General features: G+C 49.2%; 1 protein-coding gene across 6 annotated transcripts in view; it reads left to right on the top strand.

The window, feature by feature from the left end:
* Window positions 1-982: 982 nt before the first annotated feature.
* Window positions 983-26,037, top strand: part of Reph (Regulator of eph expression) — a 149,391-nt gene continuing 124,336 nt past the window's right edge. The window contains exons 1-3 of one of the 6 annotated variants that reach the window (XM_072289405.1): window positions 983-1,046; window positions 23,543-23,616; window positions 23,856-23,925. In XM_072289405.1, coding sequence (XP_072145506.1) covers window positions 23,560-23,616; window positions 23,856-23,925 — 127 coding nt within the window. In that variant the 5' untranslated portion in view covers window positions 983-1,046; window positions 23,543-23,559. Of the gene's footprint in view, window positions 1,047-5,787; window positions 6,205-7,369; window positions 7,708-23,542; window positions 23,617-23,855; window positions 23,926-26,037 lie in introns of those variants that run through there. The other 5 variants (XM_055071697.2, XM_050180203.3, XM_055071698.2 and 2 more) reach the window with 5 other exon arrangements.

Raw genomic sequence — 26,037 nt, 5'->3', positions numbered from 1 at the left:
TGAGGCTTCGCAGCAAGTAAAAGTCACACGATGGATCTGTTTTGTAAGGGGTCCGTACCGGTGGCTGGCATCTGGCGTAAAACGCGGCGACCAGTGTCGCCGCGTTTTTTCTCGAGAAAGGTGTCTACCATTACTATCGAAATGTCATGTCCAGCTTTGGCAATATGGTCAGCCTGGACGTTGCTTTGTATTCCTCAAAACATAGTTTCGCATTTCATTCGCCAAAACAAATAGACTCATGCCTTAACATAAGCGGGCAGTGGAGTGAGAATAAGAAGAGTCTGCAGAAAGAGCTTCTCAACCTCCTCGTTCCCCACCACAATACGCTGGAAGAATACAAATGAAACTGGAAAGCGGCTAAGACTAGTGCTATCATGGCGCTGGAAGTAAAGCTGCACATGCGCTCTGGGCATGCCTGGGCATGATGAGATTGGAATTCTCGTGCTAGAGGAAAGCGAATAGAGAGTACAATTGAAACCTTGGGTACCAGGTTTATGAGTTCTTATATATATATATATATATATATATATATATATATATATATATATATCTTGTAAAAGATAATAAACTCCCAAATTATGCTACGGCAATATCATCACGATACACTGCGTCAACGAGCACATTTGACCACATCCACTCTCGGGAATTAATATCTACAAAGTACAACGGGCGTACGTACGAAAAAAAACGCGTTTGTAAAGCGCGCCAGCCCAGTCTTCCGCGCTCTCTCGGCCTGCGCGAACGCACTTGCGTTCGATATAAATGTAGCCAGCAGGAGAAACAAACGAACAAACAAAATAACTCTTCGAAGAGTCAGTGCGACACAAGGTGGCGAGAACTTTCCTCCGCTCCGCATACAATGTATTGATCCGATAAAGCAGCCACGGCATCGTTTTACTATGTGGCACCAGATGGCGCTGCCCACTTCTTTTCTTCCGGTCGCTTCCGGCTCTGGCTGGAACCCGCTAGACCCGGGAGTCAGGCCACGGTGACGGCGTGGGAGTGCGGGATCCGCTCACGAGGGGGCAGCACTGGCCAAGCCACAGGTGAGCACCGCTTTAGTGTACGTCACCCGTCATCGTCATCATAATCAGCAGAATCATTATTATAGCAGTAAGATTTACCTGAGCGTTAGGGGATTGGGAAGGTAGGAAATAGCAATGACAGTTTTTTTTACGCAGCCGGTAATTTTTCGGCGCGTTCTTTAGTTTCCTCCTTTCAAATGTAACGGACGTTACGTAACCGCGCTTTCCAACGCATTTCCTCCTCTGAAGGTAGTCGGAAAGGTGTTTTCAAGAGCATTTTAGAAGTGTGTAGTCAGTCTGGGCTTAATGTACCAAAGGAAATTGTTGCCCGAGATTGCAGGGGATAAGGATTTTATGTGGACACTGCCGCGTACCGAGCCGCACGCTAAAGAAACGATGAAGTCACCGTGCTTCCCCGTGTCCGTCTAAAATTCAAGGTTTCTCTAGTCACGTAATCGGAGCCAAACTCGAACTGTCCCCGATCCATAAGGAAGTGACGTGACGGCACGTAGCGAGTGCATAGATGCTAAACATTCAAGAATAATGACTACTACTGTACATTGATTTTTAAATAAGGCATGTTTCTGACCACACAAGAGCATTCTAAGGAAATTAAATTAAAGGGAAAAACAACAACGATGTATCGCGTTTGTCCGTTTTGCCGCTGTCCTGTCCAAAACGTGCTTTGTAGACTTATGAGCAACCAACTAGCTCAAACAGGCGTTCATTTGTTTCCTGCGTGGGTTGCTGCGCGTCAAATGAGTGAATGAAATTATATAAAAACATGGATGCCCGTTTCGTTCGGATACTGCAAGAGAGACCTTTGAAAGTCGTGTAATGCAACCATCAGAAACAAACACACAACGAAGCCAAGGAAAGCACAGGGGAAATTGTCGTGCTTTTTTAATCGAAATATAGAAATCACGTGGAAAAGGGAAATGAAAGTCGACAAAAAGAAATGCTGGTGGGACAAGTCCCGGCGCCAGCAAGTTGTCTTTTCGAAATAACTTCATGATATGTAGAAACAAGATTTACCAAAGTGACTTACAGGGGATGCATAGAACCATCTTAGTAAAGTGTTTTACTACTTCTTTTGTGATATTTATTTGTTTTTTTCCCTGGTCCACGTGTCGCCTATTAAGTCTTCATTTATGCTTGCACTGGTCGCGTTCGATGTAAAGATCGTCGAAAATGAGGCGATGTAGAGAAGAACGTAGCGCTGTGCCATGCAAAAAGGAAGAAGGAAGACAAAGTGAGGCCAGCTGTATTAGACAGCCCGCTCTTTCGTATAGGCAGGTCGTTTGGCATGGCATGCAGAGGCACATATATAGACTTGCACTACCCGAGTGCGCAAAAACTTCATTCTTGTGATAATCACGAAGAAGTGCAGCGAGCATTGCATTATCGACAAAGCTGCACAGATTCCGGTGCCCCTGAGTTCTTTATTCTTCCTTTTTCTATTTTCTTATGTTACCGCTTAAGCAACACTCTGCCTTTCTTCTTTTTGGAATTCCGCCGTCATGGCTGATATTAGCGAGAAGCAACACAAATGCACAGCGATCCCAATGCGTGCACGAAACGAAGGTGCGCACGCACACCCGCGCGATCGAGCGAGTATACGCACGCCCGTATGTCTATGCACGCGCGCACACACACACACGCCTCGATCGCGCCGCAAGGGGGACGCCCCAGCAGGCGGTGACGGACGGGTCAAGCGTCTAAACACCATCAGCGAAGCGCTTTCGTCATGCACCTCGAACTGAAACAGTTGCGAGCACAGTGGCCCTGCCATTACATATTCATGGCGATCAAATCTCGCGCGTTAGACTCTCGTCGCTGTCGTCCCCCTGTTTCTCCGATTGCCTTCCCTTCTGCCGTTCGACCGACTCGCTTTCAACACGGCCAACCTTGTTGGAGAGTATCACCATGGAACACTTACCAGTATACATCAATGCAGCCTGCATGCGCTCCTGTTTCTTCCTTCTTCTTTCTTTTTTTTATGTTGCGACTCTTTCAGAGCGACGCTTGCATTGTTTCCTATGCGTGCAAATTACATTTTTATTTAATAGATTATGCCGAGATCTACCGGAAAGATGGGGCGTGGAGACGTGTGTGGAGGGTAGGGGTGGGCGGCAGCAAAACGCACGAGAGCGATGTCTGTCTTCGTTCGTTTTCGGGAGAATACATTTGCGTTCTGTTACGCGCGCGTACATTAGTATAATCGCGACCAGTGTACAAAGTCTACATTTTCCTGACGGGCGCTTAGGAATCGATTTGAAATGCGTTGCCCGAGACAGGTCCTTTAATGCGGCTTGCGGACTGCGCACGTGACCATGTGTACACGAAACGTATGAAGACCAGCTGAGTCGCAGCAAGAAAAAAAGAAGAAAAAAAGACTGCAATCTCGAGGATTGGTACAAGCGTAGTTAAAACGACAGGGGAGTCCATTCTGCCTGTAATCAGGCTCTGTCTGTTGACAGAAATGCTCAATAAAATGATATGAAGTTATAATTTTCGTTCCCGAAACACACTGTATAGCGCTATAGTGGCCTTGTGTATACATGAATTCTTCTACCAGAGCTCCAGGCTCTTTTACCCATCGCGATGGTTCATTATCTATGATGCACAGCTGCTGAACACCTGGTCGCGGGTTCGTTTCCTGGCAGTGGCTGTACCTCGATAATGGAGAAGTGCAAAAGGGCTCAGGCCCTGAGCTTTAACTGTGCGTTAAACAAGCATATGTATAGAGGGTCAGAATTAACCTCCATGGAGTTCTCCACGATGGCGTCTCTCATAATCCCACGTCCTCCAGGTTGCTTCGGGACGTTAAACTCGAGTAAGGAATCAACCAATCACCATGATATTTTATTCCCGGAATGAGGTGTCGTCTAATTAGCTGAGGCCAGTCAGCAGAGGTTCTCGTTGTTTGACGGAGGGATGGCAGTCAATTGTACGGAAGCACAAAATATGCTTCCAATCGGTATTCAATACTGGCGAAGTATATCGCCACACGTGAAGGACAAGAAAGCACGAGTGCGAACGCAGAATATCGTTGCACCCGCGAAAGCTGCGCGAGGGGATGTTGGCCATTACGAGAAGGAAATAATTAACAAGAAAACATATTATTACTGCATCAAAGAGCTAGGAGGAACACACAGCAAGGAATACAAAAGATGGCACGGGTGGTAAACCGGAAAGTATCGAGAAACGTTCTATGTTAAGCCAGTTTTTCAGGAGCTGTACTTGCTCCGAATTAATGATGAGAGTTTTAGTTTTTCCGTAACCGTATTTCCAGTATTGCCGTTTGCGGAACACTGGATTACCGGTGAGCTATACGGCAGCGACAACGCTGGCAGCATCATCTTGTGACACAGGTTCAACCTGAGCACGCAAAGCTACTACTGCATTGACCTACCCCAGTATATACCCAAGAGAGGAAGAAAGAAAGAAAGAAAGAAAGAAAGGAAGGAAGGAAGAAAGAGAAAAAGGAATAAAATAAAGAAACGCGTTCGATGCAACCCGTTGATGCGAAGCGGATAATTTGCAAACGCAACCGCAGTGCACTGAGCCGCGATTTCAACTGTGACATAAGCAGGTTGCCTATGGGATCTAAGCACACCAACGAAAACTCCGACTTTTAGGTTTTCGGGGATTTCATTTACCTTTTTAAAAGATATCTGCTGTAGGAGCCTGGCGACCATTGATTGAAGTTATTCTTCTCGTATTAGAACAAATATGGCTGAGAACTGAAGGCATGTATTTCCGTAGGAATACATGGGACGTTATGTAACGCAATACAGAAATTAATCGTGTCTATTGATATGGAAAAGGAGAGGAAACACAATTAAGTAAGCTCATAAGCTCTCTGCGTTGAAGGAAACGAACTTTTAAGCAAGGATATATTCAACTATTATATTTCTCTATTTCAATTTCATGCACCCTTTAACTCTGACCTGAAGATTGAAGAGGAGGCAAAAAAATAAAAAAGTAAAAAGATAAATAAAAAGTAAACGAAAGAGCGATAGCAGACTTGAGAATAACAAGGCAATTTATTTCTTGCACAAGAACAGTCGTTTATTTACATCTACAGAGTCACCTCATGCGGCGAATGACAAGAACGTCAACTTCCCCTTCACTCTCGGCTCGGTCCTCCCATAACACTTTTATATCTGTTTGCCCTATTATTATATCTGGCAGCTGCTCTTTATTATTTTCATTTCCATGTCGTAAAGGCGTCGTCGTCTGAGCGCGCAAAGAAACGAACGCAGCCGAGCGGTACGGAAGCGGAATGAAGATGAATGATCGTACACGTACGGTGCGCTCGCCGGCAAGAGATATCCGCGTTGATCGCCCGCAACTGCGCCGAAGCATGAGCAAAGGACGACTCCGTCGCGCTGCGGTGGCGCGTGGCGCGCGCGCCCGCGCCGCCGGCATCGCCAGTGCGCCGGCAGTTTCGTCGGCGCTGCTGGCGTTGACGTCACCACAGCTCCACCAATGGCGGCAAAGCTAGGCTCAACCACTTTTCCTTGTGAAGGGGAGGACGGTGGTTACTGCGCCTGCCTGGAGGTCTACTTTATCGCAAAATTTGACAGCATTTCTCGTTAACTGACACTTATCACACACAAAAAAAGTTCATGTAGTCATTATAAGAAGTCTAATCGATGAAAGCCAAAAGTAGCGCGTAATATTTGTGTTTGTAGCTGGACTCTTTGGTAGAGACGCCCCCCGCAGGTCGGAGTCGGGAAGCTCCCCAGGACCTCAGCTGATATTGGAGCGATGGGCGCAGAGCTGTGGATTACCGGCTAGGATACGGAACGAGAATGGAGTGCTCGTGAGCGGGCGATCGAAGGCGGACCGTCTTCCTTTGTCTGACTGCCCAACGATCGGAACCCTCCCCGGAAACGTACTAGGAGCTTCCTCGATCTCCAAGTATTGGGATTTCAAGCAGAGTGTGAAGCCAGTGTTGTGCGGCTAGTGGGAGGCTTTCGCTGTGCGAGACTCTCCCGCGTCGTCTGCTGTCAGGTGAAAAAATTTCGGCTGCTCGCAACTGGCGTAAAAAGCGACGTCTTCTGCCGCCCTTTCCGTGCTTTACTCATCAGGCCGGCTTGAAATGCTCAGTTATCTGACGCATAAGCTTCGGACACCGGAACTGAATGGGAGTAGCGCATTTCACACGAAGGTAAGCTCGCCCGTGTCTCATTTTATTTCGTCAACGTTCGGCTAACGCGGGGAGCCGGTGTCGCCGGTGCTAGGCCTAACGCTCTCTCAGAATCATGGCTGACAGGTAGAATTTCGGACCGGATTAACCTACCTAGAATGTTTGGGTTGGCTTATTCCACCTTGCACATAGTCCAGCAATGCCTCTGGAGTAATCACGACCTGCAGTTCAGCCCTCTGCACGGTTGTGTGTTGCATTGTGTTCGGTTTGATCGCGGGGTGTCCCTATCGGCTTGCCGGTGTTTTCGTGTCTGTCGACGTTGGGGCACTTGGTTTACCGGGCTCGCTTTTTCATCTTATAGCTGCTTTAAAGCTTTAGAATTTCATCGGCGATGTTGCCCAGGCCTTGTGTAATTTTTCTAGCTTCTCCATCATTATTTGTGCGCAAATAGCTTATGGCAAGCACGTCCGCCCTTTGTGTTCCGAGTCGCTGACGTTGCCGGCTCCTCCGTCAACATTGGATTTCGGGTGCTTTCCGAGCCGCGTTTGCGTTCTAGGTGAGCTGATTTAATAATATTTTGCACACGAATGAAATGGCGTAGAAAGTCACTGTTGTGCCCGAAATGCACCTGGGTGATCGGCCGTCGTGGAAGGAATTGCAGCGTGTGTAACAAGCGCACACGATCGTTGGCCGTGTCGCCGCCGTAACGAACTTTCCGTGTTTTTAGGGCACGTTTCACGTTCCTTTGCAGGATAATCCTCGTATCGCCGACTTGAGACCTGCAAGCAACATTCTCGTACACACGCATTATGCAACTCTCTCCTGCCATTATTTTTCCACCCAACTGAAAAATTTCGTCGATGTCCAGTTGTTTCTGTGGTTTCAAGCAACCCGGATTATACTCCGATACACGCTGTCGTTTGCGGAACTGTTCCACATATCCACTTCCGTCCGCGTACGGATGTCACTCGGCAGCTCCTGGAGTAATTTGCGAGACATAACGAAAAGTATCTCATGTGTGCTAAGTTTATTGAGTTTGCACGGAAAGCGAAATTCTCGTGAGTGTGGCTGGCTTTCTCTGTATCGTCATTTTTACGCTCGCCATGAAGAGTCGCTCCGTGTATATATATATATAATTTCTTATTCAGTGCTTCTCTTCGTCGGTTGCTTTATGCGTCCGTTGCTTTGCTTTTGTGGATGTTTGTATGAGCGTCGTACGGGCCTGCGGCTACAAATTGACCGGCGTCGTGGCACCGGGGCTCAGTTCGTAGGCGGCCGTCAGCGGGTACGCATTGCCGGCTCCTCTGCCCGTTCCCGCTGCCCTGTGTCTTGCATTCACCGGTCATCGTCGTAGCCTTGCATCGTCGGTGCTGCTTCGAAGTGATGCGGCGGGACTTCGTCGTTTCTTCACGGCGCCCCCGGATCACCGCCGCCTGCTGGCGCGTCACCTCCTAAGAGCCGCCTCTACGCACGGCTCTTTCCAATTTCTCGTTCCTGTCCCTGCCCGCCTTGCCTTCTGACATGGTATGGCTTTTCCGTCATACTACGTGACTTCGCTCTCTTCTTTCATATTTCTCTCTCGTTTACTGTATATTTGTCTTATTATTTTTTTATTTTTATTTGTGGCATCGACGTGCGAAGCGCCGTGGTTCCTTAGTGGCTACGGTGTTGGGCTGCTAACCACGAGGTCGCGGGATCGAATCCCGGCCACGGCGGCCAAATTTCGATGGGGGCTAAATGCGAAAACGCCCGTGTACTTAGATTTAGGTACACGTTAAAGAGCCCCAGGTGGTCCAAATTTTCGGAGTCCCCCGGGCTACGGCGTCCCTCATAATCAGATCCTGGTTTTGGCACGTAAAAACTCATAATTTAATTTAACGTCCTTTGCGTTTTTGTCGAACCACTGCGTCCTCTCCCGGCCCGTACCGGTCGTTGCTTCATGCTCCTGATAACTTTCTCTGTCGCTTTGACGGCGGCGGCGGCCAGGTTGTGTCAGGCGGTCGGGGATTGCGCTAGCTTGGCGAGGAAGAGAATCTTTGAACGGCAGATCTTGCGGTGAGGTGGGGGTCCCCTACTGCTGTGTCGAAATCGGGTCCCTTACATTTATTAAACTAGCGCCACTGTGATACAAATTAAGCTACTTCAGCAGGATGGCGATATGGCTCACAATCACTGCTATTCATGTTGCCTTCTGGGAACTCCGTGGCACCTGGGGTAATGATCGCATGACGCGGCACCTTTCACCTTTCCTTTGTTTCCAGCCCATGCTCTTCGATGCCGGAAGAGCCAGGCCGTATAATCCACCGCGCGTGACTTTGTAGATATATGACGTTTACGAGATGTCTGGGTTCGATTACCGGCCGTAATTCGATGGCCCCGGAACTCGAGTATGCTCGTGTGATCAGGTTACATTGCGAGTTCAACAACTCCGCGTGGTTCAGAATTAATCCGAAGGAGCCAGGCCCCATACACGTCGCGATGGTTCGATGGGTCACGTAGCAGGTTGCGGGGTCGATTCCCGGCCGCGGCGGCCGCTGTTCCGGTGCGGCCGGAGTGCAACAGCGCGCGTCTGTTCAGAATTGGGCACAACTGCGAGTGGTCACAATTGCGACAAAGGCCCTCACTACGGCATAGTATGTCATACGCGCTGTGCAGGTCTGGTGGATTTAGGTTAAACGAATTAATACTATCCAGGCCTTCTCGTGTCGTTAACGTTTGCCTCGACGCGGCTCTGCTAGCAGAATCGATGCTTGTGACCGCGTTTTCCTACTGAGTGTCTCTGCTGCGTACCCGGGAAACCCGGAAGCTGCTGTCGTTCCGTGCGCGCTAAGGCCGGAGCTGTAGTCGGGGAACGAGCGCTGAGCGTCGCCTAAGCTTCCGGTAGAGATAATCGGCGGACGTTGTTTATCGGGAAGGAGGGAACCCGCATTCGCCTCTACAATAGTAAAGCGCACAGGCTTACCGTCCGACATGGCCCAGTATGCCAGAAAAACGACGCTACAAGCAATGCCAGGCGGCTGCGCAGTCCTGAAGTGGCAGCATCTGTGAGGTCATGTATTTTGAAATTCCATCTGCGTGAGTCAATAAGTTCACTGTTTTTCGATAACGATGCAGGAACTAATGACTATATACTACTAACTTACTGTATGTAGTAAGCTTTTCGTTCGCCGAAACGGTCCATATATGAGAAAGTACTTCGGAATCGGTGACGTCACTGCTGAAGCGCTGGCGCTCATGTTTTGGCGCGAAATCCGTAGAGGAAAGCTTGGCTTACATTTATCTAGCAATAATTCCGCTAAATTATTTGAAAACAGAACTCTGAAAGAATACTTCCCCCACCAAAAACTGATTTAGTCTAACCTTTTAGTGTGCCTCTAAACCCTGGCTGACTCAATGTAGTTGAAGTCGCGTGAGTTAAGTTAGGGACGCGACATCTATAGAGGCTAGAAATCCGCACAGAAATAAAAAAAAAAGTGAAACCTATTAAAATGTTATAGCGTCATCTTTCTCTTGGCAGTCTCAAGTGCAGGGCAGATAGATGATTGATGTTGGAAACTCGCATTTCTTCACGTCCGCCGTTGATAGACATCGTCTTGACGCATATGCGCGAATTAAACGAGCGCATGCCTTGCAGAGTTGCCGTTATTTAACCACGGAACTGTAGTGCTGCAGTGGTCGTGGTATTTCGTTTAGATGACGAGCACAATGTCGCGGATTTGACTCCTGGCCGCGGCGCGCGCATTTCCGTGGAGGGTAAATGCAAGAAACGTGCTGCATACTCAGGCGCCCTTTGGATATAGCGCAAACATATCAGGTGATCTGAGTTAATATATACCCCCGCCTCTAAGTACGGCATCTGTCGCATGAAACAGTGGCACGTAGGACGTAATCGGTTATCTTATTATTAGGGCACGTGCCTCGGCCTTCAACCAATCGTTCAAGAAGAATTTTAGCTCTCCTGAAATGTTTGAGCCAGTTAGCTCAAACTTAGCAAGCGCGCTTAGATTATTTAGCGAACTGCCCTTGCGGTGGGATCGGTCTCCGAGCCCCCCGCCGCGGATGTTCTGCTGCAGAGCACGAGGTTCCGAATTCGATTCCCGGCCGCGATAAGGGCGGTATACGAGATCGCTTGTGTACTTAGATTTAGGCGACAATCAAAGACCCCGGGGATCAAAATAAATCCAGAAGCCTCCATTACGCCGTTCCTCATAGCCCAAATGATGCTTTAGGGCGTTAAAGCCAACGAATCAATCTATTGCCTCCGTTACATTCGGGTTTCAGACTCGTTGCTTTACTTCTAATTAGTGCCCGAGAATTCGCTAGTCGTGGCGGGGATTATAACGATTGCTTGACGCGATTGGTGCTCGCTTACGAGAGTTCGGTCCATCGGATTGGCAGGCTCGACACCCCGCGTTTATTTTTTGCCCTGCTGCCGCACGTGGTTATCACCAAGTAACACGAGGCCATAAGGCGCTCCCCGCAGGCTCGAATGATCAGACTGCTCGGCGAGCTGGTTGCTTCATCGCATCGCGCTCGGTGATCGCTCTCAGCCTTGACTTTTAACGAGTTTCTCCCGATGCCGTGTGGCCGTAGGCGCCGCTTGGTTTCGTCGCCTTGGCAGCAGTGGCGTCTAGGCTGGGTGCTTTCTGCGCAAGAAGGACAGTGAAGGTAAACGTGAAATTGAAATCGATTGGGAAATTGCACTTCTGGGACACCGAAAATATCGCTCTTAACTGTGAGCCGCCACTTGGTGTAAGCGAAAGAAAAATTGATTGCCCGATTGGCGCAGTTTAACGTCCCAAAGTAACACCGGGTATACGAGAGGTACCGTTTAGAGTGAAGTACTGAGGATTAATTTAGGCCACTTGCAGTTCTTTGGCGGGCTTAATATCTATTGCATTCCGCCCGATATTAATTCTGCCGCCGCTACCGGGAAGCGAAACCGCGGCCGCAGAACGCCGTAGAGACCGCGGCGGATAGTCGCAGAAGATGCAAAAAAGGTGGCGACGGCACATCGAAGCTCCCCTACTAGCTAGCTGTGAGTGACGTCACGGATTTTGATATCTGCTATTCGGGACTACGCTTAACGAAGATATGTTGAACGAGTAACATCAGACGTGCGAGAAGCCACCGGTAATCTCTGTGAACTTTTTTTATTGAATCAACGGCAAGCGCCTTGAGCACGCATGTGGATGTCTTAGCCGCAAAAACTAATCGGATCTGCAGCTTTAGCACCTCGGTCGCCGCGTGCGGTTTACGATGGACGAAACACGGGTGCTTGCTCACGTCTGAGCATTTGCTTACAGCTGACCTTTCCCGCCTGTTATTTTATTTATTTTTCTTCCAATAATATATATGCATGCATATATATATGTCAAACGTTTCTCATCCACGTTAAATCCTCGTAAAATTCCTTTCACCTTGCGTATTTCCGCATAACCTCTCTTGTAGATACTGTTGAGAGAGAGAGAGAGAGAGAGAGAGAGAGAGAGAGAGAGAGAGAGAGAGAGGGGAATGAAATGGGAAATGCATGGAGGTTAACCGGAAGAGAGATATCTGGTTTGCTACCTTACACTGGGGGGGAGGGAAGGGGAGAAAAAAAAAGGACAGAATGAAGAGAGGAGAAAGAAAGCAAACGCGCGAAGAAAAAGAGAAGGGAAAGAAAAGGAAAGATAGAAGTCTATAACAATGCAGGGAGCTTAACCATACATAGGTAGTTCTCGTTGGGCACCCAATACTCTTTCGAAGCGCTTGCAATGGCACTGCGCTGTTCGTATAAACCGGCTTCGCGCTTGATTATTCTAGCCTCCCTCAATGCGCATAGGTGTGTGTCGGTCTGGAACAGGTGCTTCCACCATGTCTAGGTGCAATTGCTTAACTTCTTACTAAAAACCGTCACCAAAATCATGGCAGCGACGGCGCAATCTCTGCACCGCTCCAAATTGTTCGCAGAGGAGGGACTCGGGAGGGTGTCCAACCCTGGCCGATATTTAACGCTCCGTGCCTTTATCGACGATTACCGTTTACTCTGCGCATGCTTCATGTATGTCGTGCCAGTGACTATAAAGTGAGCGTGTAGGCTACAACCGGTGGACATAAGTTTGATGAGAGTTGGGCGATTGGCTTTAACGTCCCAAAGCAATTCACGGGTAATTAGTGATGCCGTAGTTGAGGGCACCCGGTTGATTTTGACCACGTGGCGGTCCTTTCATGTGCACTGAAAGCCGGTTACGCGAGCGTATATGGCATTCCTGTCCCGTCGGAATGCCGCGTCCGGCGATTATTATTATTAGCAACGGGATTAGTGCGTTTGACACGTAGCGCTTCCTCACTAGCAATGGTGATCAGCACGGAGGCGCTGTCACTTATACATACCATTGCTCTTTTATACTCTGCAGTGACAGTTATGGTGCTCTGTCAATAAATGCGTCAAAAGTCGATAATTTTATTCCAGGTGAGTGCAGATTCCACTAAAAAAAATTGTCAAGGCGGTAGGACGATTCTTTGTGCATGTGCTAATGAGTCCTCGTAATCATAGTAACTAAATCTCGATTTTGCGCGTTGTCAGTCGTTGCGCGATCTTCCCGTTTTCGTTATTATTACCATCTCTATAGATAAATGGTGAATCGCATCACCGGCTCAAAGCACGCGCACAAGTTAATTATTGCTTGAAGGAAAAGAACTATGCTTTCACCACAGAACGCAGTACGTCCAACATCGGGACGTTAGTGCGTGCAACAAAGCGCTCGTGTGTGGCGGTGCTCTGCGCGCTGCAACGGAGCCCACATTCGGTAAGCAGCTGCGCGCAAACTTGCCTTTACAGGGCAGCACTGGCAGAAACACCGGCCGTGGTAACTCAATGGCTGTAGCGTTGTGCGCTGCTGACCATGGTTTCCCGGTTTCCATCCCAGCCCCTGCGGCCGCATTCCGATTGGAGCGGATCGAATGAAAAAAAGGCGGCAAAAAAAGACGCTAGTCTGTCGTGCATTGGGTGCACGTTAAAGAACCCCGGGTGGTCAAAAATTAATTCGGAGTCCCTAGCTTCTGCGTTTCTCATAATCGGGTCGGGGTTCGGGCATGTAAAACGTCCAATGATGAACGAACTGGCACAAACGAGTCGCAGGTGCGAATGTCGACAGTGATTGAACGGCTTCCTATATCAAACTGTGTCCCCGAGGCTTTGCAAATGGGCCGATTCCAAGAGTCACCGATGAGACGAGGCGACATCTTGCGGACTACACTGGCCGTCGGATAAGCGGCATTCACAACCGGCCGTTGTAGAAAGGCTTGTCAGGCAGAGTCGCGAGATTACGACGAGTGGTGAACGTTATGCGCGTGCCACGTGGCACGTTCGCCGCGCGGAGCTCTCGATCGGCACCGCAACCCGTACACAGGAACTGTAGCCGCTCTCGGCAACGCGACGGCGACATTGAGGGGGGCGTAGCTTGGAGCACGCTCTTCCGGGTTTGATATTAGACACCTTCCGGATAGCTTGAGTTCGCTCAGCGGCGGAGGAAAAAGGGGGGCGGAGTTCTTTGCTGTCGTTCGTAGCTCGAATAAGCGGACCGAACCTTTGTGCATGCAGTACGCTATCGACGAAGCGTTTGCTTTTATATAAATATATAGTATTCCTGAGCAAGTTGCTGCGTGCGTAGCCTTCGCAGTTGCTCTGTCCAACGAATTGCTTGCGGAGAGTGAACTGAGTAAGTTGGTATTAATTCATGTTGATAATTTGTGTTCCGGCGTGCCTCATAATCAGAAAGTGGTTTTGGCACGTAAAACCCCATAATCAATTTCTTTTTTAATTTTTGTTCTCTTCTAGCGCTAAATTTTCAACATGAATTGCTTGAGTTAGAGAGACACTTAAGGCAAACTTTAAAGCCGTTCTAGGACTCTCGCTCTTCGGTGGAAGAAAAAAAACAAAGTATTAAAGAGTTTCAACCTGACCTAAATACCGTTATCATGGTGCTGCAGGTGGCTGTTCTTCGTCCAGAAAAGGCATAGGCGAAAGGTAGGGAGGACGGAGGGGGGCAGAGCCTAATAACATCGCTGGTGCCCACATCTTGAACGCTTTGTCCAACAACGACGCATTAGACACCTTTTCACGTTACATGGGTGTTCTAGTCGGAGAAAAATACATGTTGAGTGAGTCGCTGTCGACACCTTAAACAGGGAACTAAGTAGAATATGGTTGGTTACTGAAATAATAGCTCTGTCTTCTCTGGTTAAACTTTTCGCCACAAGGCGACACCACCAACCCGACCGCTCACGTTTACGTATTTTTCCGGTGACCTGGCATGCGGCGAAGAGCAATACGTTTAGGCACAAGCTAAATGTCTCTATTGGGGAGTCCACGGCTGAGTTTGTGAACCTACCTCACGCTGGCGCCCAACGTGGGGCCCGGGCTAGATAGCCTCTCTACTGTTCTAATATACTGTTCTGCTTCGTCAAGCGAATCCATCGTGTGTTAACAAATCTCCTTAACCGGTCCGACCTCCATCTAATTCAACGCCACGCTCTGCCTTGTCCCTGTCCTCAGTACTTATTTTTTTTACTCAAATATGTTAACTGTGTGCGAGTTGCATCACCTGCCTATCTCCATTTCTTTTTCCTAATTTCCACTCTATCAGCTACCCGCGCTTGATCCATAATCTATACTGCGCTCTTTGTATCTCCCATCCTAGCTCCTCTTATTTTCTGTTCCATCCCGCGTTGCGCAGTTGCTGACTTCTTGTCAAACCTCATTGTTATGCCAAGTTTTGCTTTCAAAGGCGTTACTTCTTGCAGAATGTACTGTCAGTTGCATGCTTTCGTTTATCAGATGTCGGCGATTTTTTCGGGCAGGGAGGTCACATCCACTTTCTCTGCCGACCTAAATCGCGGTCACGGCTTAATGGCGGCCGGTCGTCCGCCGTCAATGCCCTTTCGTGCCGTGCCTCTTCGCACGTGGCTTGCGGTGCCGGACGTTGTTCGCAGTGCAGTCGCGGTGACTAATGTGGCCTTTCCCTTTTTGCTTTTCCATTTGTTTTATTGTAAGAGAGGACAACAAAAAAGCAGAAGGACGAGATGGGTTCACGCCCGTGCGTGGGCATTCCTTCAGTTCCATTGTTTCGTGGCCTTCGTTGCACGCTGCCATTTTGTTTCTTCTTTTTCTTTTTTTTTTCTTCGGCTAGGGCCATACAGGCTAGGGGTCTTCGTTCTCGCGAACGTTGCGGTGACATTGTGCACGCTGCGCGTTTAAAGAATAAATAGCCCGGTGTCTCCTGGGGTTGGTCACGAAGAAAAAGAAAGGCTTAAGAAAGCCTCGAGGCGCAAGTCGAGGCAGTTCAAAACGAACAGCGCAGCAGGCCTCCCCGTATTCATTGTCTGTACTGCAGTCATCGCTCAAGAACGTCTGGGGGCGCGAGTATATCGAAGAGAGCGTGCATTTCAGATTTAACTTTCCGCCTTCAGGGCGTTCTGCTCCTGAGGTAGCGGGTTCAAGCGATAGTAACGCAGCGGCTCCGCATTTCTTTTGGATCGTATTTTCGAACTGGAACAAAAATTACCGTGTGTGATGAAATCTATGCACGTTACAAGACCCTGGTGTTGAAATTAATGCGCCGAATATGTCTTAGGACCGCTGCAGAGTTAGATGTGCGGAAATAAGTAACCATAGCGTCGCCGCTTTCTGGCGAACGTCCCGCGATGCGAAGTATCTTACTCCTGTTAATGGTCAGTGACGTCGCTCGTGGATTGTGGCCGGTTCTAACTATTCACGTTGAAGGTGAAGAAGTTGCGTTGTATGGCTAGTGCGCTTTGGCGAGAGGGTTGTAGACGGGACTTTATACCGCCCCAGAGGTTAGTGCAGTTTTACTATGTAGAATGCTATCTTGGTTTGAGGTGCGAACTGTCGAGATCAGTTGGCCCGACGCGACGCGACCACACATTATGCATGCATGCACCTTGCCCAGCGGATCGGCCAATTCCTGTGCACACCTTGCCGGCGGGCGGGTTGACCCAAACCGACGCGACGCTCAATGATCAGGACAACCTAGCGTTCGCGCTACCATGATAGAGCTGTTTCAAGCCGGCGACTTGAGTCGACGCGCTCTCGTCGGTTTTGTTCTTGCAAGTGCCCCGCGAACGCATTGGGCAAATGCGCGACGTATCGCGATGGCGGTAAGCTTGTCGTCTATTGATTTTACCTCGTTCATTACCTCCCTCCACAAATCTTGACGATGTTCGAGACCTTGTCGAGTGCTACTTTCCGCAGCATTCCTAATTTTAGCCTCGCTGAAAGCCGGTGCGACACTTTCTCATCGGTGATTGCTTGCACTTGTTGCGGTGCATGTGCACTTTGCTTTACTTATTTGCTGTTGCTGTATGGTAGGTGGTGACCCCTAGTGCAAGGAAGCATTCCTATAACCATCTAGAGCGCGTCTTTAGACTTTCCGTAGACCATAAATTGTCGTTTCAGCCGCTCGTAAAGCGCAGCGTTAACTCGACCTCGTTCCGCCTACCCATTATTCATACCGGCAACTATTAATATCTCCCAAGCCCCCCAGCACTCCTATTGCAGTCGCGGCATTGGAAAGTGTGGCGCGTGTCAGAAAATATGTCGCCGGGCAGCTTATCGTTTGCATACTGCTGTTAACGTGTCGCCCTGAGACCGAAGAGTATATATCCTGCAGCAGAAACAGTTCCTGTAGAGCGTGATGTTGCGTCGTAACAAACTGTCATGGACGTGTGGTATTAGTGTTTCACTCAGTATCCTCGAAGCGCCCCAACGTCCCTCATACGTAATAGCTATGTATACGGACGTGGACTGGGATTCTGCAGGTCGTACAACGGGAACAGGGCAGCGGTCCAAAGATAACGCGGCGCTGTAGTAAACTACATGACCCGTGAAAGACGCTCTTGGTGTCACGATTATTTTCTTTCAACTGAAAAAGAACGGCGTAAAGATACCTTCGTAACGATTGTGTGCCTTACGACACGTTTACGACTCCAGATAAGGGGAACATGGACGCTCAATGCGAGAAGAGTTGAGCGCACTTCGGTTACACTCAGTGATTCAAGTTGTCAATAGCAGCGCCGTCTGACCCCATTCGCGTCTTCGAGCCCGGCGCCAGTACGTCTACGCCGCGGTGATACCGCAGAACGATGGCGTTATTTTACGGACGTAGTTGGTTATGCGTAGCTTCACGAGGTGTCGCCACCTGTGTCGCTGCTCCAAGCCGCGATGTCTTCGACAGCAGAGCGTGATTATGGCAGTGTACTCGCGCGCGGCGGGCGGACGCTTTCGCATTCCGCACAAAGGTACGCGGCTCGCCCTGCATGCTACGCCGTCAGCAGCGTCGTTTTGTGCCATGGCAGCAATCGTCATTCCCGCAGAACTTCCTGTAGCGCAATTTGGCCGGTGCTTTCTTGTGGGCAACCCTGTCTAAATCCGGTTTTAAAATGTGTTCTCGAGTGGTGATGGCGTCCCAAAAGCAAAGGCCCTGACCGCCGCCAACCGCGCGGCTGCGTAATCGTTAACGTGCAGCCTTACTCTATTTTCCCTCTACGAGAACACCGATGTAACAAAAATATTTGTAACTCGTTGTGGTTGGATAAAAAGAAATCGCAAGATATCGCCACTAGCGTTGCGATTGCCATTCGCGGTTCTGGTAAGTCTGTATCCAGCAAGGGCAATAAGTTTAGCAGAACAGTTAAAGCTGTCCAATGTCCAACATGCCTACTTCCGTCGCGGTGTTCTCGCCGCCGTTCCTGCAGCACCGGAACGTTCGTTCGGCGGGCGTTAGGAAATATTCGAGAGTTTCCGATTAGGAGGACGGAAGCTTTGGGGCCTGCTAGCGCTTGGGGCCATGGTAATGTGCATATGCAGACCCCCACCTAACGGTCTGCGCATGCGCAGTACTGTAGCCCCAAGTGCTAGGGGGCTCCAACGATTGTGTCCCTCTAACTTAAACTGTGTTGTCAACGCGAGCGAGATGCATTTGGCAGCGCATTAGCGCAGAGGAGCGCGATACTACAACTAGTACTACAACGACCGGCTGCGCGCGCCGCCATTTGGTGCCCTCGGCCTTGCCGGAATCGCTGTGTCGCCGCCGGATGAACGAGCGGCTCACGGCGGTTCGGTCGCTCGAAGAAAGCGCGAAGCCGTGAAATAAGGGAGTCCTCGAGAATTTATGGAGGCCAATGAGGCGCGGAGACACGGTGCTTTGCTGCTTCCTTGGACTCGTTTCACGGCAGCGCGAGCGCCCCTGGCTTTTTGGAGGAATTGGCAAGATACACTGCACCGCCACTGCTGCCTGTCTCCGCTACACTTATGTTCGTTCCACCAAGTGGAACCGTTTGCGAAACGAAAGTCCTTGAAGCGTCGGCTCTTCCATCGGTGGTGTTTCTTGCCCCAGTGCCTACTGCATAACACTTTCCAATCTCATTCCACGCATGGACCGCTAAGCTAGTTGAACATCTTAACGTCGTTCCATTTATATGTCCCCTAAATTAAGCGGGAAATACATATTTGTAAATATGTTCCACTTACCCATAAGAAGCTATGGGGAACGAGATTAAGAGTGCAGCCGCTGTAGCGTGCCCTTTTTTTTTTTTTTGCGTGCGCTCGTTCGCACTTGCTTCTTGCGTTCTGAACGTCCGGTGCACGATGTTATTGAGGCAGGAAGTGGGTTAGTCGCGCTGCCCTTTTCCCTTTATCCTCCTCCCTCCATTTATGTTTCCTTCGGCTTCTTCTCTTCTTAATGGCGGGCTCTTTCGCACTCGTTGCGAAAGTAACGCCTTCTTTCTTTCGTTTTCTCTTCCTTCGCACCGTCATTACTGGATTGCTTCACAGTCGCGAAGGCGAAGCCGGAGAAAAGAAACAAGAGCGCCTTGCATGGTGCGAGACCTTGGAGGCTCGGCCTCTTGTTTTCTTTTTTCCTCTTTTCTTTTTTCATTTTTTTCGTCCTGGCTCCGAGTGCTAGCCCGTTGTCTCTCTGCTTTTCATGGTTGTCGGTCCGCCGTTTTCACTGTCCGCTGACTCTGGCTAATGATCTATGATAGGCGGCCTTTCTTCCGCTTGCCGCCTCGTTTGGTTTATTTCTTTTTTTGTTCTGGCCCCCCTTTTCTGGTCGTTTTCTCTCTCTGTTCGTCTCTATATACAGGTGCGCTCGTCAGCTTAAGCCTTCCCTTACAAGGGCTACGCGCGTTGGAAATCTGTTGGGTACCTTACGTACGACTTGGCTTGGTTTCTGCAACGAAAAAAAAAAGGACACTTCATTTTTTTTTTCCTTCAGCCATTTAACGTCCACTGCCGAGCTCCATTCGTATCGTTCTACTCTCGTCCCATTCATCCACCAGTGGAGCAATAACGCGGGTTCCCCTTTCCAGTGGCTTCCTGACGGCTCTGTACAGAAGCGAAAGCGCTCTTGCCCACTCATTTCACACGGTGCAGCTGAGCTTGGCGGATCATATTTGGCGGTTTCCCCCCATTCTGCTCGATACCGTGCGTTAACACAACTCAGAATCCAGTGGACATTTTTTGAACGAATGTCAAGTGGGAAAGGGGAAAGCAGACAAAAAGTGTTCCCCTTTTGTTCAAGTACATTCAAGAGACATTCAGGGGATAATACAGGAGCTGGCTATGTGCTGGGAATTTTCGTTGATCCAACATCGCTTTGAGGCGAAGTCTCATACAGTGGTATTTCTATCACAGTGCGTGTTTTCCTCTTTATAAGTTGTTTAAGGTGAATAATGATAATGGTAATAAATAGCTCATAAAGTCCGATTTTTGCAATCCGGATGTTACAAGCGAAAATACTTAGCAGTAACTTAATGCTATTATAATCTCTCAGTCAAAAAATGGAAAAAGAAAGAAAAAATGAAGAACGAAAAAGAATTCGAAGAACTTTTACGCGATTAAATGTACCTTTTTTTCCCGTATGCTTGCTTCTATGTTTTGTCTTCGTTGTGAAACAGCAATCAGCTCGTAAATTTAACGGCTGTGTCGCAAGCTCTGCGACGTTGTTTACCGTGGGGAATCGTTCCAGCGACGGGGGAGAAATAAAGCAAACAATGAAATAAATCGCGTGCGTGAAATTCTTTTTCACAACAGCAATCCACAATTCCTGAGCCTCTGTATACTCTCGACGGACATTGGATGTGATTGTTTCAAAGTGTGCCGTTCGCTCGAAAGACGCTCCTGCTGCTGCGTCAGCCCAAAATCGCTCGTCGTTCCGTGGCGTCGTTCTCATTTCTCGTAACGCCGTGCCATTGCGCATGTAGGCCGTATACTCACGCTGACGCGAAGCGCGCTGGTGCGACCACTGCGTGCTTTATACGTTGACAATCATTCGGCAGTGTTTTGGAAACATGACATCGGCGCATTCGGTTTTACACCTTTAGGCGCGTACGGGTCAAGAACAATTTCTTTGGAAAATGTAGGACAGGCAGTGGATAGCTATAGAAGGCAGTGGAAGGCGTTACTGCAAAATGATCTTAACCAGAGGGACACCCTTAAAAGTCATATACAGGTAGCCACGGGCTGTTCAGCTCTCCCCAGCACTACGCAAAGCGCAATAGACTGTGGAAGGATATCAGCGTTAGGCATTTTGTTCGATTGCTGTGTGTTTTACTGCCTTCACGCCCTGTGTTCTCTGTGTGCACATGTATTTAGGTTCGCAAAGTGTTACCAAGGCTAGCTCGAGCGCAGTCTTATTAAGCAACAAAGGCCATTCGATCGACGCATTTGTTCTTGAACGCCTATATAGGGGATGGAACCAGGTCGCCTCATGAAGGCAGGAGGCAATGCTTGAAGGAGATCCTTGGGTTCAAAATGAATGCTGCTGTCATACCGCCATTGAGGGTTTGCTTGCCATCGAGGCGAGCAAATCAGACAAGATAAGCGACGTGGCTTTATCACAAATAGACATAAGCAAGAGGATTGTTTCATATGAAGAATCATTTTGGCGTACCTTTCCTCTGAAACGGAATACACCCCCTCATAAAATGGAGCGGTTCCAAAGACCCCCAGCGACCATGTTTTGTGCCGTTCCATGTATTTTCCCGCTCGCAGCCGCTTATAATTGGGACTGGTTGCTGGAAACGTTCGCACAATGCCTCCTCCTCCCCCACTCATACACATGCTACAGATTTTTCTCTTCTATATTTAAATGTCGTCTCGCACCTGCAACACTTGTGTTAAACGGAATTGGACGACTTTCAACCTCCGTCATGATTGCACATTTTGCCTGCTTTGCATGGCTGCTTGCCAATGTTGTCCATGTTCATTAGTGCAAGTTTTCTCCGGCACCTTTCGACGATGGTCCCGTAGCGGTCGATCCCCGCAGCTTGAAGGCATTGCGTTGCAGCGCGCTGCTCACTCTTTTGTCTCGTTGTCACGCATAAGTCCGGCAGTGCTCTGGCATTGTTTCTACGTTGTCCCCCGTGCACGTCGGATGCCTCTGTATAGTCCCGCATAGAAGAGCCACATTGTGCAATGATCTTGGAACCGACCTTCGAGTTCGTTTCGTGCAATCAGATTCGTCGCACTGGCGAGTGACGAGCATCAATTGGTGCGGCTAGTTAGAAAGGCTGCTTTGTTTTGAAGGCTTCGAAGAAGCACCATGTTCCGCGCTCCCCTTTTTGGGGGCGTGAGACAGCTTTGTTCCGCGACGTTGCTCTGCGTCAGCCTCGCCGAATGCAGAGCAAACTTCTCTGTCTTTGGCACCTTCGAACTGTTGCTGGAGGAGCGCAAGGAGTGCATCCACGTGGGTTGCGAAATAAATCTTATAAAACCACGCGCTGCTTGCAAAACGCTGAATGGCTTTTGAGTGAACGGCCTATTTTTCTTTTCAGCTACGCCCCTTTTATGTCGTCGCATGACTACTACTCTTCATTTTGCTATATTGTAGGGATGACTGTCACCACGTTATGGAACTTCGATCGTACAAAGGCAGTAACGCACTGTTTAGATGTCTTCTGCGCCTTCCTACTTTGTTAGGCGTAGGCAAAGTGCTAGACTGCTATGCATGTATGTAATAACTGTTTAGCTCAAGCAGGCTAGTTGGCTATTTGTCGTCGCCTCGTATCGAAGGGATGCCAACAGAAATCGTCATCATGAACGTTTGCTCACCGTACAGTAGCCGCAGCGGCTTAGCGCCGACAGCGTTCTGCTGCTGCGTGTAAAGTCGCGAGTTCGAGTGCATGGCTACGGAGGCCGCACTCGGATGGGTATGCGAAGCCACTCGAGCGCATGCTTTCCATTCAGGCGCTTATTGATGAGTTTCTGCCGCTATCCGCGCACTATTAGTGCTGCTCCGATGCCGGCATCCGTCGCGGTAGCGCAGCGGCTATGACGTTCTTCTGTGGCGTCTCTCTGTGGTCCAGCTGTTGCTTTTGTTCGCTAAGACCTGTCGGCTGCGCTCTACGTCGCGGTTGTTCGTTTGCTCTTCTGCATTTTTCCATTCGCTCAGAGCGAATGCCTTAGCTTTCCTGTGCCAGCGTTGTGGAACCTTGTTCATTTTTGTAGCCCTTATTTGTTGCTTAGAAAGGCAAGAAGGTAATGCAAGGGAACGAGACTCGGGTGGTAACCATCGAATAAGTGGTGCTAAGTTGAAATACTCGCGGGGCAAAATACAATCGCTCTGTGGTTACAACCATCGTCAATATTCTATGGTACCACTTTGAAACTGTGCGTCCCGGAAATTCCAACTCACTCCCGCTGGACCTCAACGCATACTGATCTGATATATATATATATATATATATATATATATATATATATATATATATATGTAATATGAAGTATTGAAAAACGAGTCCGAAGTTTCGTGAGCGTGCTTCCTCTCTACCAAGGACGTTACATTCTCGCTTTTCCTGTTGCATAGTGTGATAACTTAGGAAACTAATAAACCTGTTCGTATCACTCAACTGCGCAAGTTGTACTGAAAAGGACGTCTTTAGTAACCCTTTGCATGGCGTTACTCAGGCGGCAGAATTTCTCTTGCGGGTGTTTTATGCTACTGTTAGGTAATGCGTTTAATGGTGCGTCACGCGGGGAGTCGAAATCAAAGGTGCAGTCTCTGTTAACACCTTAGGTTCGAAGGAAACAAAACATTAGATCACGCCTTTCTTTCTTTTTTTCTTTTTGAAAGGGGAGGAGGGGCTACAGTATAGAGATTGAAAGGCGAAAGTGTAAGCGAGAGACGTGGTAACCGAGTTGAAGAGGGCGGGGGGGTCTAAACATGACTAAGTACGCTATTTTGAGTGTTCGGAAGCAGTGCATCCGAGTGTGTATCTGTGCATGTTTACCGAGATGGTAGCAGTTTTGTTTGATGTTTCTTTTTTTTTTCTGTTCTTTTCTTGCATGTCTTCACAGCACCCAAACCAACAGCAATGAAGCTGCTGCCTCTCCGTAACTTGAGATTAGTCATGACAGAGACTCTGAAGAAGGTATAGAATCGCTCTCCTTGGCCATCTTTTTTTTTTTGTTATTCAACTAATTCTATTGCTTTTTTTTTCTCTTTTTCTCTCCCTGTACTTACTTCTACTCTGGATGCACGCGCTGTGGCGTTTCCTCATTCTCGGCTTTGCTGTTGCATGCAGCAGTGTTGCTCTCATGATTGATTCGGCTTAATAGTTGGTATTGAGTTACTTTCTTATAAATGCAGTTTCATCTTCTGTCTTTTCAGACTGATGACGATCACGATTCCGGAACTGAGTCTGACGACGAAAGCGCAGAAATCGAAGAACTGCAGAAATGTAAGTGAACTACATGCACAAGCCTTAATTTGTGTCATAAGAGAGCGCTTTGGACATTTTTAAAATGTCTTTTCAAATAATATGGGTGTCTGCCTGTGAAGGGGCCGCCGATAGAAATGGCCGCATTGCGTCGCCCGCAGATACAGGGCGTCATGGAGGGAGAGAGAGAACGCGCTTGTTTACGGTCTACCGAAATCTCGCGTGCACACCGAATTGTGTTTATGCTTTCTTCTTTCGAACTCATAATTTATTTGCTTGAATAGGCTAGCGACTTACTTTTTCTCAAGAACCAAGAACGCTGCAATTCCACCTTAGCCTGCTACTCACGGCGAAAGAGCCAAGAAATACATAAAGAACCAGAAAATAAATAAAAGCCGGCGGCGACCTTCTTTTCTTGGCGTTGTTTTCTCTTCGGAGTTCCGTTCGTGTCGAAACCTGTTATGCCACGTGTGCTGTAGATGTCGGGCGAACAACCCAGTCTCACCCCCACCCCCCCTTTCTTTATTGCTCGCCCCTACTCGTGCCCATACGCAGTCCTGCCCGGTTTTATATTGCCTTGCTTTATTTTTCTAGCTTCATATTGCCTCGCGTACGCTCGACCTATGTGCCCGCGCGTTGCCTCTTCTTTCGTTATATATCTGCTTTTCATCATCTTTCCGCGACCGACGTTGCAAACGTGCTGCCACCAGTTTACGTTTCTTTTCACACTATCTGTCCTCCCTCCCCCCATTTCTCGTCGGTAGCTGTCGCGTCGCTCGCTTCCTCGGTGAGTCATTTTCCTTCCCTTCTCGTAGCCACGACGTCGAAGTCGGCGGCGTAGCCCTTCACTCTGTCTAAATGGAATGTCGCGCCCGCAGCTAATGTTTATTCGGCGATCGATATTTGAAGTCGCCGCACGGCGTCAGTAGGCAGTCGCCGGTCTTCTGCACCGTCGCAAAAGTCGGCGGCTATAGCAAGCAGAACGGTGGTATAGAACGGGAGGGGTAGCTGCGGTGCTTTAAGTACGAAAGCGATGCTGGCGCATTCACAGAGTACGTAGTTCGATCAGAACACCGCTATTTCTGCCGCTTTTTATTTAGAATGCTCTAATGTATTTAGACTTCTCTGCGCATACATCACTCGTAACCATCCTTCTCTTGACAAGCATCGTATATCGCTGATCCTACGCTGTATGCTTGTAGTACGCTGAGACGTTCGCTCAGGCAGCCACGTGACACCTGGTCCTGTGCACGGGTCAATGCGGCGCATTTCGACCCGCGACGCAGAGTGACGGCAGTTGCAACGTGCAACCTGCGACTACGCGAGCTAGCTGCAAGCACCCGTCGCTTTCTCTGCCCCAGGAATCCGAGAACGCGTGTTCTTGTGCGCCGTGGCCGCAACACGCATGTGTGCAAAAAAAATAAGACGAAATGAAGTGGGGCTATGTTGCAACGGGCGGAGGTAGAAGCACGCGCAACACCCAGCAGTAGCTGGCAGAGAACGCTGCGGCGGGACGCGCAGTTCATTTTGCTCGATGTGTGCGACACAGACCCGACGAACGGGAAGGCGAAACGGCGCTTGGAAAAGCCGGACGAGGCGCCCTCGAGGTTGGGATGAAACAGGGAGGTTATGGCAGAGGCAAGTTTTCAGCGGGTACGTGCATCTGTCGGTCGCGGCGGCAGCTCCAGAGAGAGACAGACGGTCCGCTCTTTCCCCGGTCGGTGTTTGGGCAATCGCGAGCGCCGCTTCCTTGGTGTTTCATCCGCATCACGCATGTTGTGTCCCGCAGGCACCGCGCTCCGTTTTCGTCGGCGGTAGCCTTCACCCTTGTCTTCCCTTTGCCGGGAGCTTCAGATGGCTCAAGCCCGCTTGTAAATAACACGTGGTGGCGGTGGTGGATGGAAAAGCGACGCGTTGGAGAGCTATCCTGCTGGTCTTCGGTTGTCCCCCTCCCTCCACTTTTTTCTGTGTATTTAGTCTTGCCCATGTTTTCTCGTGCGAGCCACCGAGTGCGATGGCGAAGGAGGGTGAAGCGGGCTGGGGGGGAGTGACTTTTGCTGTGAGGCGAAACGTAACGCGTGCAGCTCGCCTGCTGCTTGCTTGCTTGCTGCCCTGTGAGAGACCGTGGCTTCT

This window comes from Dermacentor andersoni, chromosome 7 (genome assembly GCF_023375885.2).
Source record: "Dermacentor andersoni chromosome 7, qqDerAnde1_hic_scaffold, whole genome shotgun sequence".
NCBI lineage: Eukaryota > Metazoa > Arthropoda > Arachnida > Ixodida > Ixodidae > Dermacentor > Dermacentor andersoni.
Note: the sequence above shows the minus strand (reverse complement) of the source record. Positions and strands in the feature narration are given on the sequence as shown.